The 15,311-nt window shown below is 41.6% G+C and overlaps 1 protein-coding gene across 1 annotated transcript in view; it reads right to left on the bottom strand.

Annotated features, from left to right (window-relative positions):
- tsnare1 (T-SNARE Domain Containing 1) overlaps window positions 1–15,311 on the bottom strand; it is a 596,230-nt gene that overhangs the window by 305,055 nt on the left and 275,864 nt on the right. The window contains exons 4-5 of the mRNA XM_043687537.1: window positions 14,149–14,226; window positions 6,937–7,006 (exon numbers count right to left, since the gene is read on the bottom strand). Of these exons, the coding sequence (XP_043543472.1) occupies window positions 6,937–7,006; window positions 14,149–14,226 (148 nt within the window). The remainder of the gene's footprint in view (window positions 1–6,936; window positions 7,007–14,148; window positions 14,227–15,311) is intronic.

The following is a 15,311-nucleotide window of genomic DNA, read 5'->3' on the forward strand; positions in this document are numbered from 1 at the left end:
GGGGGTTTTGTGTATTTGGGCATATTCATTACTCCAGTTCTGGATTGGCTGTTCAAAGCCAATTTTACTCAATTATTTGAAAAAATTAAACAAGATCTCCAAAGATGGGAGGCACTTCCAGTCTCATGGTTGGGTCAGATAGCGCTTATTAAGATGAATATTTTCTCTCGTTTGCTATACCCTATACGGATGCTCCCTCTGATTTTTAATAAACAAACACTCAGAAGACTGAACAGTTGGTTCAGCTCCTTTATCTGGCACCGTAAACGGCCTCTCATTAAATTAGCCAAACTGCAGTTGCCTCACAGATTGGGGGGAGTAGATCTTCCGGACATTAAAAATTACCAATTAAGTTGCTCTTGACCTACGTAAGTGATTGGCTTTGTGGGGACCCTCTTTCAATATGGCTCAATATCGAAGCCTCCCAGGCAAGGTGCCCCCTTATCAGTTTGCTATTTTTGGACAAGGTGAGGACAGTTAGGGAATATTGCCATAACCCAATAGTCATCAACACTGTTAAAGCATGGAGGGCAATTCGGTAGAGGGAAGGTAATATGGGCAAAACATCTTTGTTTACACCTTTAGTGGGTATGCCGAGTTTTCAACCAGGTATGATAGATTCAGGATTTAAATGTTGGGCAGCTAGGGGTATATCTTGCATGGGTGATTTATTTGAGGGAGATGTAATGATGTCCTTCGATCAGTTAGTACTGAAGTACGAGTTACCTAATAGAGACCTCTTTAGTTTTTTTTCAAGTTAGGGATTTTATTCAAAAAAAGACCACACTTTTGACTGATCCCTACAAATCTGACACAGAAAGAGGGGTACTAAGGGCTAAGAGTACACTCTCTGTCAGTACTCTATATCACCAATTGGGGAGTGCCATCTCAGATGAGTCTGATCGACTCTGCAAGATGTGGGAAAGAGAGCTGGGTGTTAAAGTTTCTTCAGAGGCATGGGAGGATATTTGGGAGAATGCAAGGAAGATATCAATTTGCAATAGGACCCACCCCATCACACACACCCCAACCACCATCAATCACATTACCAACGAAAACATCATGAAGCTAGTGGACCTGTGCCTCACCACCCACTTCACCTTCAACAACATAGTCTACAAACAAACCAACGGCACACCCATGGGTTCTCCACTATCAGGATTCATAGCAGCAGCAGTAATGCAAAGACTAGAACAAACAGCCCTCGCAACCATCAAACCAAAAATCTGGGTCCACTACATAGATAACACCTTTGTCATCACAAAACGAAACAAGATAGAAGAGACATTTAACATCATCCACAACACTGTCACAGGCATAAAGCTCACCAAGGAGGAAGAAACCGACAACAAGCTCACATTCTTGGACGTCACAGTCGAAAGAACGGACAATGGAGAACTCCAAACCTGCGTATACAGAAAACCGACAAACACTGACCAAATACTTAACTACACCAGCAACGATCCCAACATGCATAAACGAAGCTGTATCAGAACACTATTCCAACGAGCCACCTCACACTGCAGCACAGATGAACTTTGGAAAACAGAGGAGAACCACCGATACAACGTATTCGAGAAGAACGGATATTCAAAAAAATACAGTCCGCAGATTCCTCAAGAACAAACCACGACAAGCAGACCAAGCACAGCCAGAAACCCTAACCACCTTACCATACATCAAAGAGGTTTCAGAATTGACAGCCAGACTACTAAGACCCTTCAGAATCCTAGTAGCACACAAACCTACCAACACTCTCAAGCAAAAACAACACACATAATCAAACCCCTAGCTAGTGACAATGTTCCAGGACCTGAAGCTATTCCAGCTGTGGATGACAAGACCAATATCTGATCCAAGCTTTATCAGTTTACAGAGCTGTTTACAATGTTAGCTGGATTACAGCTGGAATAACGTGTACAGTTCTGGTCATTAGATTATTGCAAGGATGAGGTTGCACTGAAGAGCGTGTAGAGATAATTCACCAAATTGTTGCCTGGGCGACAATGATTCAACTACGAAGAGAAACTAGATAGACTGGGGTTGTTTTCTTTCAGCACAGAAGGTGGAGGGGAATCCTGAATAATATGTATAAAATTACAAGGGGTTAAGATTGGAAGAAACCTTTCCCTCATAGTAGAGGGATAAATAATCAAAGGGCACAGTTTTACAGTCATGAGCAGAGAGTTTAGAAGGATCTGAGGAAAGTGTATTTTAATCATAAGATGTGGCTGTCTGGAACTCACTGACAAAAAGGCTGGTAGAAGGATGAACTACCAAGACATTTAAGAAATGTTTAGATGATCACATGAAACACCATAGCATACAAGACAATGGGCCAAGGGTTGGAAAATGGGATTAGAGTAGAAAGATGCTTGATAACTGGCACAGACACAATGGGCTTAAGTGTCTTTTTCTGTGCTGTAAAACCTCTTTGACTTTCCATGACTCAATATGGAAGCAAGGGAATCTCTCAAAAAAACTAAAGATTACTTCATCCACCTTTCATCAGAAAGGAACTCACAAATCTTACAATGGTCACCAGAATTCTCCTGAATGGCTTGATGAAACACCTTTGACCAGAATAAGAAATGTTTGTATGGATATGGACCAAACATAGGCTGGTGGGACTAATTTAGTTTGGGATTATGGTTAGCATGGTCTGGTTTGACCAAAGAGTCTATTTCTATGCTGTATAATTCTTTGACCTCCTGCCATAGAGTCACGTTTCAGAAAAAAATATTTTAACAAAGTACACTGATGTGGTGTAGCAGTTAAACAACTTCAGAAAAAATGCAAAGAATAGTAAAACAGCCTCTGACATTCAGTTAGCAGAGAGGCAATTTGGAAAAACATGAAGAAAGTTAGCTGCACTGAGAACTTGCCTCCAAATGGAACGGTGTAGTTGTTCAATGATAGTATACTTGAGCAGTCCTGAACGATGTTAAGCTGTCTTGGCTATTGCCAATCACTAACAGCGTTAAACAGATACACGTCAGCACCAAACTCTTTCAGCATGTGTTTTTCCAGCCATTCCTTCTGATGCCTTTCATGATGTTACTCTGGTCATTGAAATCCATCATTGCATGGATGGGAGTAGACAAGCAGGAGGCTTGAAGAACACAACAAGCCAGGCAGCATCAGGAGGTGGAGACGTCAATGTTTCGGGTCTAATCCTTCTTCAGGGCTGGGGGTGGATGTAGTGGAGCTGCAGATAGAGAGGGTGGCGGGGGCAGGGTGGTGAAGTGGGGATAGGTGAAGACAGGTAGAGGGTATGACCTGACTGGTCAATGGGAGGAATGAATTTGGTTGGTGGCTGGAGGAGTGGAAGGGAGAGAGAGGGCTGTGAAGGGAGGTTATTTGAAATTGGAGAATTCAATGTTGAGTTCTCCAGGCTGTGGGCTGCCCGGGCAGAAGTTGAGGTGTTGCACCTCCAATTTGTAATTTTGTTTGTTGTGGAATAGAGGAGGCCAAGGATGGTCATGTTAGAAAGGGAGATGGAATGGGAATTAAAATAGGCAGTGACTGACCTGCTTCTCTTCCAACCTAGTTTACTGCATCAGGTGCTCCTAATGTGGTCTACTCTACATTGGGGAGACCAAATGTAAACTTAGGGAACGGTTCGCCGAGCATCTCAGCCGCGCCCACAGGGGACAACCGGACCTCCCAGTCACCGCCCATTTTAACCCCCTTCCCACTCCCTTTTTAACATGACCATTCTTGGCCTCCTCCATTGCCACAATGGACCAAACCGCAAATTGGAGGAACAACCTCTTATCTTCTGCCTGAGCAGCCTACAGGCCGGAGGACTCAGCATTGAGCTCTCCAATTTCAAATAACCTCCCTTCCCATCCGATTCCCTTCCAAGCCCCTCCCCCTCTCTTCCACTGCTCCCTGCCACCAACTGGATTCATTCCTCCCATTGACCAACCAGGTTGTACCCTCTACTTGTCTTCACCTACCTCCAATTCATCACCCTGCCCCCACCACCCTCTTTACCTACAGCTGCCCCTCCATCCACCCCCAGTCCTGAAGAAGGGTTACACCCGAAAGTTTGACTGCTCCACCTACTGATGCTGCCTGACCTGCTGTGTCCATCCATCCTCCTGACTGTCTACTTTGGATTGCAGCATCTGGATTTTTTTTTTCTCTAACCATTGTATGGATGGGAAGCTGTTCATCCCCTGAGATATCTTCAGACAAAAACAGGGGTTGCAAGGGCATAATTGGTGGATTTCGTGTTTCCTGATGACTGTGTATCAGCTACAAGTTCAAGGTGGACATGCCGAGTCGCATGAACTCGTCCTCCAATGCATGTGACAACTTTAGCCTGATAAGCATGAAGAAAAAGCAGGAAGTTGTGGGTCAGCCTACTCCAGGAAAAGCTTTATTTTATGCCCATACTTTCCCCCATGAACTGATTTCAAGTTTTTCTACTGCTATCCTTTCTTCTTCTTTCCTTGAGGGAAAGATGACCAACTTTATCACTTTAACTGATTGGTAAATTCCATTGGGGATATAGGTAGCTGTTAAAGCTGACCTGCACCCAATAAGTTCTGCTGTAAATAGGGCAGGGATACAACAAATAAATCTGTTTTGGATTATTTGTTGGCATGGGATTGTGAACAGTGGATAAAGGTCACTTATCTTGGCAGCACACCTTCTCAAGCTGTCTACATCAATGACAAAACACATTTAAGAACTGCCAGGAGAAAATGCAGCCCTTGGCAAACTTCAAGTATCACTCTTGGAAGTAAGAAGTGTTAACTTGCCTACTAAACTAAAAGTCGCTAGAGCAACAGCACAATCTGTTCTACACATGTTGCTCTTGGACTGTGTACTTGAGTCAATCAGGCTTCATTCCTGATGAAGGGCTTTTGCCTAAAACATTGATTTTTCTGCTCCTCGGATGCTGTGCTTTTCCAGCACCACTCTAATCTAGTACTTGAGTCCAACATCAACCATTTTTCCTTGAAATGGCTCTGGAAGCTTCTAAAGTTCAGATGAACAAATAAAATACCAGTGCTCACAAATGGTGGCATGGCATCACATCGACAATCATGACTGAGCTCAGCTGGTCTTTTAACCAGTATGTCCGATAATCATCACCAAAGTAGGTCTTCTACGGCTCAAGACTGGGATATGTCTCATGGCAACGGCAATACTCTGAAAGCTTCACATATGAGTGTTCACATTGACTTTGAGTTCAGGGAAATGCTTGCCCAGGATTGCTGTTAACAGATGATTCAAATTTAAAAATGGTGCATCTGCTTTTGCAAGCAAGTGTATATCAGGATCAGACAGAAAACTTAAGCAGAAAAATCCCAAACCAACAACTAATCCAAAATGGAATTATTTGTTATGTCCCTGTCCTATTTACAGCAGAGCTTGTTAGGTGCATGTAAGACGGAGCAGATTACATATCCATTGGAATTTACCAATCACCCAAAGTGAGTAACTTGGTGTTCTTTGCCTCAAGGGAAGAATGGAGAATAGCAGCAGAAGAACTTGAAATCAGTTCATGAAGTAAACCTGGAATAAAAGCACAAAGCAGTAAAACTGATCATGGTAATTAATGTACACGTAAAAGCCTTATCCTACTGTCACTGGGAATCACACAAGCAGCAGTGTGCAGATCAATTGCCATGCAGGAAGCCCAAATACTCTTGGTCACTGGCAGACTTAATTCAGGTGTCCCTCATTCCCAGGGACTGATCAGAAGATCCTGCACCAGGCAAGAGGTACTCACTGAGAGCTACCTATTTGTCATTCTTATTCCATCTGGCCTATTTATAACAACAGACCCATGATTGATGCTTTACTGTTTTCCAAAATTAACTGCCAAGCCACACTTTTGTAAACTGATGTCCAAAATCCAGTTACAAAACACAGAAAAAGAATGTACCAGACTGTTCCAAGTCACAATTCTATTAGCAACCCATCTGACATTTAGACAAGGTTTGAGACTGTTGCTTTGCTGAATGTATAGTATGTCTTCCAAGTGAAAGTGAGGACTGCAGATGCAGGAGAGTTGTAGTCAAAAGTGTGGCACTGGAAAAGCACAGGAGGTCAGGCAGCATCCCAGGAACAGGAGAGTCAAGGGGATATGGAACGTACCTCCCACTTGCATCCACCTATCGCCATATCATCTACCTTCCCTTCCAGTTCCACCACCATCCCCTATTTCTCTCTCAATCTCCTTCCCCATCCACATTCCTGATGAAGGTTTTATGACTGGACCATCGACTGTCCTGCTCTTCAGGTGCTGCCTGACCTGCTGTGTTTTCCAGCGTCACATGTTTTGACTTTGTCACATCTTCTAGTAAGTGGTTTATTTGCTATCTAAAGTGAGTGGTCCAGGAAAACACTCAAGCGAGGGTCACCAATCTGGATCATCAGTAGCGATCTCACTAACTGAGCCCATTTCACTGCCAACTGTATGAAGTGGAGGAGAAAAATAATTTAATTTCTACTCTCTCATCTTTGATCAGAACATTTGCGACAAACGAACATAAATCAATACTAATAAAAAGTTACTTCCTTTAGCCTAGCCCTCAAAACAATTCATTCATCTTTATTATGAAAGTAATTGCATTTTGTCAGCCTGTTCCAAACGTAATCAGTTTGAACATATTAAAATAAGCAGCATTTCTATATTCAAAAATAGCTTGCCCTCTATTTCAACTCTCAGCTTCACAGCTAAATGTCCTTGACATAAAAGACTAAATGAGTTTTAAGTTTCACACTATGATGTTATTAGGAAGTCTCAGTTACACCTGATGATCATTCTCAGACCAGTTTTACAGAGGTGAATCGATGACCATTTTTGTATGTGTCCATTATTCACAGATATAAGATTACACAATGCAGTTTGAGCAAAACAGTAGACAAAGCCATTAGTCTTCTCGCAAAAATCTATATCAAAAAGTGACTCACAGTCCATCTCTAAGCTCTTGTGTGTCATTAGGTGTCCCCAGAGCTTGCAGGCTCTTCTCTAAGGAAGTCACTGCAAAGAAAAGGTGAGGATTAATGAGAACGAGAGGCTGAAACATTGGCCGACGGAAAGGTCAGGCTCTTCTATGAACACACACTGCCTTTTTGCTTTTGCGTGATCCAGTTAAGATTTATTGAGGCAATAAATTTAAAGCAAGAGGTTTTGCAATTCCAATTCGATACCCCAGTAATTATAACAAACCGCAGATGTTGGCTGGAAGACAAAGATTGAAAACTGAACTGGATTGATATTTCTGTTTTTTATCCCCCAATCTAAAATTGCTGATAAGGGTATTATTATGTACAACTGACTCTGAGGATATGATGTGGGTGAGATATAAATGTGTCCAATGTGGTCACTTCAGAGGTTAAAATGCGAAAAAAAAACTCTGAATCTGGAGCCCAGGCTAACTTGAACTTATCAATTCCTGGTTTTAATATAGGGAAGATGTAGATTAGACAACAAGTCCACTTACAGAAAGAGGTTTATCATCTCATAAAGATGTGATCATGTTCTTTTAAATGGCGACTCGTTCCAATTTTAACCACAAATTGTTGGATTCTCCAAATTCTTAAACAGAGATGAAATGATGGGTTATTTGCCTTCATACAAAGAGCTTGTGGACCAGGCAAAAGAGATGGAGTCTTTCCTCCAGGCACAACAATATTCCCAGTAAGAACCACCGTATCCCATGAAAATTCTCAACTCTCTTTTCTCGTAAATCAACATCAGACTCCAGCAGCCAGCAACAGACTCCACCCAGGCTACCACAGACTGCCCTCACACTACATCTCTTGATGGGGTCCAGCTATTCCAGCAGTAGACTGCTCAACATCTTCTATTGGACCACAAATATTCAGCACCCTCTGTCTGTGATCTTCAGCACCACCATCATCTGATTGAAACCCTATTTCCCGCGATACTCCCCTCATGTTCCCAGGAACCACCATGGGTCTCGGTCTTGGTCACGGTCTCTCTCTCTCTCTCTCCTGATATATGGACACATTGATCAGGAGGAACATCCTACCCACAGCATGACAGATTGGGCACCATCAGGCAAAACAAGTCAGAAAGGACTCGGCTGGTCCCCACTTCCACTAGATTTGAGTTTAATTGATTGTAAATCTGTTCTTGCCTAACAGACATGTAGCCCCTTTTCTGTCAACAGTCATTGAAAATTTGATTTATTTGAATCTTTAAAGAGGAGTGTGGGCTAAGGAGCCTGTTAAGCGTGTAGGAAATTTGGTCCTTCCAGCTACCCTCCTTTGTCCCCACTTCAGACCTGCTGCCCAACTTTGGAAAATAAAATTTCTGGATAACTGGACTTACATTCAAAAGATAGGAATGCTAAATTAAATGGGAAATGCTCCGAATTGTCCTTTCTGACTTGAAGAGGGAAATCCACCCCCTGTCAATGATTTTTCATCAGGACTGAAATCCTGATCAAAAATAACCTGAAGTATTTTTCTCTTTTCCCACAGATACACACTACTTGACCTGCTGAGGATTCCCAGCATTTTTTGTTTATTAGCAGTCTCCAGTTTATTTTTGGCTGGGAATGCTCCTTTATGGTGTGTCAAGACTCTATCACGAAGTTAAAATGAAGCCAATGGTCCCACCAAATGTTCGTCAGCTGGCTGCCCATTTCTGAGGTTTAAAAGAAAAACACACAGCCAGCAAATGGAAATCCATGCCTCCTCCCCTCAAACTCCATTAAGTTTAGTTTCATTCAGGCATCATCACTTAATTTATCATTTTTCTAAACACTGCAGTCTTGCAAAACGGACCACACCCAGCATCTCATTTATCATTTCTTGTTTAAATCTGAAAATGGGAATTGAAAATTCTGCTAGTCTCAGTTCCTGAGCTCGCCTTTTGTAAAGTCAACCGTAACACAAAAATCAGGAATGACACACATCCTTCCCAGATGGAATGACACCGTACTTCACTGTATCTGTCACTAGAGGCTGCCAGTGCTTTTACACAGTGCAGAAATCAGATGAGATTTTAATGAATGCACCAAGATTATTAACACACTGTTCCACAGATAAAAAGGAAAATGCAAAAGCACAGAACACTTCAAATGAAAAGCAAGTCCATCAGGGAGGAGGACTGTAAAAATATTATACACGTTGCAAATCTGAAACAAAAGTCGACACACATTTCCATCCATATTATAGTGGTGTTGCCTATTCAGAACTGAAATAGAAATCCAAGTTAATATTTCAATGGGAATACCTCATTATGCTCTTTCAGAAGCTGACTGGTCTGATTTTATGACATTTTAATAGCTAGGTGCTAGTCCACGAAATGCTAAGAATCCTTTCAACCATGCTTTTTTTTAAAAAACATCTTCTCAAACAGCAAGCAAGAAATTTCACTTCATTCTGACTGCCCCAGCATCTTTTTTTTGTTTTGCAATTGAATTTGCCTTGGATTCTAACGAACAGTAAAAATGGCTCTGATTTAATCCGCCACCCACTGCATGGCCAAGAGACCCAAGGAAGTAAAAGAACACCTGAGGTACAAAGCAATTTACAGTGGCTTCCAACCCATTTAAACATTTCCAGTCTACAGTGATGCATCACCTCCCCCACATCACTACATAGACTACAGTACCAGAAGCAATTACCTCCCCGCCATTGCAGGCACTGTGCTTTTGTCAGAAATTCAAAAGAAATTGTGTGGGAACTGCTACAACACGGGCGGAAGCATTAAAAGCAGCATTGTCAATTCAGCTCTGTGCTCCTCCCAAAATTTGTGTTCTGAAATAAAATATCTTTTTGGCTGACTTGTGATCAGAAAAATAATTATCTGACAGTTCCACACTGCCTTTGTTGATGTAATAGTAAAGGATATTATTATAAATGAAAATTATCTATCACATACCTGAAATAAACAACTGCAAACATTTAAAACTAAATTAAAATCGCAAACCATTTTGGCGGCACGGTGGCACAGTGGTTAGCACTGCTGCGTCACAGCGTCAGAGACCCGGGTTCAATTCCCGCCTCAGGCAACTGTCTGTGTGGAGTTTGCACATTCTCCCCGTATCTGCGTGGGTTTCCTCTGTGTGCTCCAGTTTCCTCCCACAGTCCAAAGTGTGCAGGTTAGGTGAATTGGCCAAGCTAAATTGCCCACAGTGTTAGGTGAAGGGGTAAATGTAGGGTAATGGGTCCGGGTGGGTTGCTCTTCGGAGGGTCGGTGTGGACGTGTTGGGCCGAAGGGCCTGTTTCCACACTGTAAATCTAATCTAATCTAAAATCATTTTTTGAGTACAAACTGGAATAATAGCGTTTGCAATATAGCCTTTTAGGGATTGATGAGTCCATCAATTACCATTTCAATATGTTTGAACCAATCTTTATCTCATTGAAATATTAACTTGGATTTCTATTTCAGTTCTGAATAGGCAGCACCACTATAATATGGATGGAAATGTGTGTCGACTTTTGTTTCAGATTTGTGTTGGAACACTAACAACAGCAAAAATAATTTGCAAACAGAATGGGAGACAAATTATTTTTAAGTAATCTTCCTAGGCACTAATACAGTACATACATTTGTTAAGCATGTATTTCTAGTTAGCTGATAACTAGAAATGGAAATAAATACAGTTAGGACAATTGATGGAAAGGTATCTGATTAACGTTCCCAATCAGGGAACTCATATGCTCCGAGGTTCACCTGGTTGGCCTCATTTCAATCACTACAGTGTATGTGACATCCAAATGGCATTTAACATTGTGCCGCACAACAGATTTGCCAGCAAACTTCAAGCCTGTGATATAAAAGGAACAGTACCATGCTTGATACAAACTTAGCTGTGTGAAAGAAACCGAGCAATTATGAACAGGTATGTTTTGTATTAGTTGAGGATATAAATTGTGTCATCCTAGAGGGCAACCTTGTCTTTTGTCTTTTGTGATTTATGTTGATGATTTAGTCTGGGATGTACAGAGCACAATTACAAAAATGTAGGCTGGCTCTAAACTTGAAATTGTAGTTAGCAATGGTGAGGACAGTGAAAGAATTAGAAAGGACGCAGATGGGTTGATGGAATGGGCAAACGTAAGCAAAGCGAAATTTAATGTTGGAAAATGGGAAATAATATGTTTTGATAGAAAGAATGAGGATAGACATAAAATGAGGTTAACAGTTGTGGCTAGTGGGATAGCACATGTTACAGTCTTGTAGTGCAATGGTAGTGTCCCTAAATCTGAGCTACAGAATCTGAGTTCAAGTCCCATCTGTCCCAGAGGCATGCCAGAACAATTATGAGCAGATAGCTTAAAAATTATGACAATTCCAATATGTACAATATGTGCTCAAAGGTGGCAGGACAAGTTGAGAATGTGGTGAATAAGATTTTCTGCAATCTTGGGCTTTATTTAATTGAAGGCATACAGTATCAAGCCGAGGAGGTTATGGTAAATCTTCTGAAAATACTGGTTGGGAACGTTAATCTGATTGAACCAGGGAGCCCAGGCTGACAGATAAGAACAGAAGTGTCAGACATCCTGTTCACTCTAAGAGCTGGCTCTGAGGGAGCTGGATCAGTGTCAAAGACTCTCCACATGGAGGTAAACATTATATCCCATTATTAAATGTGAAAGTTTTAATTCAAGATTGTTTACTGTATCACATCTCCATGAGACTGGACTCCTTTGGCTATAAATTCTGTGAGCATGATCTGAACCTCTGCAAGCACCTGATGAAGGAGCTGTGCTCCTAAAGCTAGTACTTCCAAATAAACCTGTTGGACTATAAAATGGTGTTGTGAGATTTTTAGCATGGAGGTAAAGGGTCACTTGGTGACAGGATACCGGCCTCTGTCAGTTATTTCATACACCACATCACGTGAATTAATCCTTTGTGCTATCTCATCAGCTCAAGCAATGTAATTAAACACAAAATGGCTTTGAATGATCAGTGTTGGCTTTCCTCAATTAATCCATGTTTATCCAATAGACTGCTAATTTTGGCATAAATAAGCATTTCCAAAACGCTTCCCATTAAGATCATGGTTCCTTGAAAGTGGAGTTGCAGCTGATAGGATAGTGAACAAGGCGTTTGATATTGTTTCCTTTATTGGTCAGTGTATTGAGTATAGGATTTGGGATGTTATGTTGTGGCTGTACAGGACATTGGTTAGGCCACTTTTGGAATACTGTGTTTAATTCTTGTCTCCCTCCTATTGGAATGATATTGTGAAACTTGAAAATGTTCAGAAAAGATCTACAAGGACATTGCCACAGTTGGAGGGTTTCAGTGATAGCGAGAGGCTGAACAGGTTGGTGCTGTTTTCCCTGGAGCGTCGGAGGCTGAGGGGTGACATCATAGGGCGTGGATAGGGTAAATGGACAAGGTCTTTTCCCTGAGGTGGGGGAACTAGAGGGCATAGGTTCAGGGTGAGAGTGGAAAGATATAAAAGAGACCTAAGGGGCAACCTTTTCACGCAGAGGGTGGTGTGTGTATGGAATGAGCTGCCACAGGAAATGGTGGAGGCTGGTACAATTACAACATTTAAAAGGCATCTAGATGGGTATACGAATAGGAAGGGTTTGGAGGGATATGGGCCAAGTACTGGTAAATGTAACTAGATTGGGTTGGGATATCTGGCTGGTATGGATGAGTTGGACAGAAGGGTCCGTTTCCAGGCCATATATCTCTACGACTCTATGACTCTAAGTTACATATCTGTGTTTATTTCAAAAAGCCATGTAAACTTCAAAAATTCTAATCTTAGCGAGTTTTGAGGAGATTTGTAGCTCATGGCATCATGGTAGCCCACTAAACAGCAGCTAATGAACTTGAAAGACCTATACAGATAACAAGCAAAACTAATGTCATCTACAAAACCTTTGCAAGAACTGTAGCAAACACTACATTGGACATTCAGGCAGAAACCTCGCCAGCAGGATACATGAACATCAACTCGCCACAAAAAAAGACATGACCCACTCTCACTAGCACCCTTACATAAGGACAGACACCACTTCAACTATCACACCCATCCTAGGACAAGCCAAACAGAGAGAGGCACGAGAATTCCTAGAAGCATGGGATTCCAAATGGAACTCTATCAACAAACACACTGACTTGGATCCCATTTACCACCCCCTGAGAAAAAGAACAGGAAATGACATCACCAACCTAAGGAAACCCAAATGTATAAATAGAAAGTGTGCTCCACCATCAGTGCTTCATCTGGAGGCTCACTGAAGATGTTACCTCGTATGGTGACAAAAAAATCTCAAAATGAACCTTCCAGCTCAGCGAGCAAACCTACATCCAGAAACTCTAATCCTATAGAGTACCATCTATGTATTTAGAGTGGATTGGAAGATTATGGGTTGGACCTCAACAATTTACTCCATTACTAGCCTCCAAATCTTTGGCTGCAGCTCACCTGGTCCTGGAGACTTATTAACATTAAGGACAGTCAGTCAGCCATTCTAATATTAGCCCTTATTCAATATTTAGCTTATCAAGTATTTCAATGACCTCCTCCTTCAGGACATCAGTAGTATCTTCTTAGTGTTTCTTTTAGGCTGAGAAATCTACTCGAAGGACCAATGTCAATAGGGCAAGAGCACCAGAAGGCTGAAAATAAAATAAAATGTGAGAAAAAGTGAGAAGTGATTCATTTGATGTATAGCTTGCACTATATCGGGGGGAGGGGGCAAGAGAGAAAGAGAGAGGCAGACAGACAGACAGACAGACAGAGAGTGCGAGCGTGAGAAAAAGAGAGAGAGATAGACACATCAAATGGTGAGTTTAACCCAAGGGTCATCACACATTAGGTGAGGGAAGAGGTTGAGAAAATGAGACCCTTTTCAGCTGGTGTCGGAATTGGACCCACAGCGTTGGCATAAGCCTGCATTGTAAAACAGCTGTTCTTAAATTAACCTCACACATGAAATCTCTTTCTCATGAGAAGTAGTCCCCTTATACTATAATGACTTTATTATGTGTTGGTTATCCACTATTGTGCCATCCTAATTCGATAGCGAGGTATGAGGGGGCTGTCAATTAATTCACAAGGCCTTCACCTATCATTTTCCTATTTTCCTGATCAATCCCATCATTACACTACAAGAACATAACCATCACAAATTCAAATAATAGTTATGAGCAAAAGGTAAACTCACCGTTGGTGTTAATGCAGAAGATGTTTGCTGTAAGTTCCTGGAACACCTCTTGAATTTCATTGGGGTCAATCTGAGATGCTATTTGGATGGAACAGAAATAAAATTTACCACATGATTAGCACAATAACCTCACTTAAAATATTCAAACTAAATTCTTTTGACTTTCTGAAAACGAAAAAGCCACATTTCTTTTAACTAGGTTGTTTCCAACAAAATAGCAGAGACACTTAAAATTGGATACAAGGGCATTAAATAACTGCATAATAACATCAAGGAGTCTGTTGTAATTGTAATTAAAACCATTAATAAAACTTCACTTGTGGCTGTAACTTAGCAAATACCTTCTTTTAAATCGTGCATTTGTTTTTCTTAAACGATATTTATGATTGGTCTCTACCATCAGGGGTTTAACATTACTATGATCATTAGAAATGCAGACAGAACTGGGATGTTTGCACTTGGGAATCAAAAGCTAATGCGGCGCCACACTGAGTGACTGCTAAAGCTGCTGGAATTATTAATGCTGGAAGTTTGTGTTATTTTGGATCTGAAATTCCGATGGCATTGTGTTGCTGGCACCAGGAAGGACAGAGAATATTTCAGGTGGTGTCAGCATTGAACTTACCTTAAATTGTGTAATCAACCAACATGATTGTGAACCAACACTCTGAGGGTGTAGGGTGTCAAAGCCTTCTGCAGGCATCAGAATATGGCCCCAGATGGAAATATTATGCATCATTTGAAGAACTGGCATAGCTTGTGCAATGTCCAATGTCATTCCCAGTGACAAAATTTAGAAATAATGTCAAACAATACCACTTCCTGAAATAAGCAGATGAATAGTGGTAATACAAGACCTGAAAATGTGTTGCTGGAAAAGCGCAGCAGGTCAGGCAGCATCCAAGGAGCAGGGGAATCGACGTTACGGGCATAAGCCCTTCTTCAGGAATGAGGAAAGTGTGCCAAGCAGGCTAAGATAAAAGGTAGGGAGGAGGGACTTGGGGGAGGGGCGTTGGAAACGTGATAGGTGGAAGGAGGTTAAGGTGAGGGTGATAGGCTGGAGTGGGGGTGGGAGCGGAAAGGTCAGGAAGAAGATTGCAGGTTAGAAAGGTGGTGCTGAGTTCAAGGGTTGGGACTGAGACAAGGTGGGGGGAGGGGAAATG

Source organism: Chiloscyllium plagiosum, chromosome 4 (assembly GCF_004010195.1).
Source record: "Chiloscyllium plagiosum isolate BGI_BamShark_2017 chromosome 4, ASM401019v2, whole genome shotgun sequence".
Lineage (NCBI taxonomy): Eukaryota > Metazoa > Chordata > Chondrichthyes > Orectolobiformes > Hemiscylliidae > Chiloscyllium > Chiloscyllium plagiosum.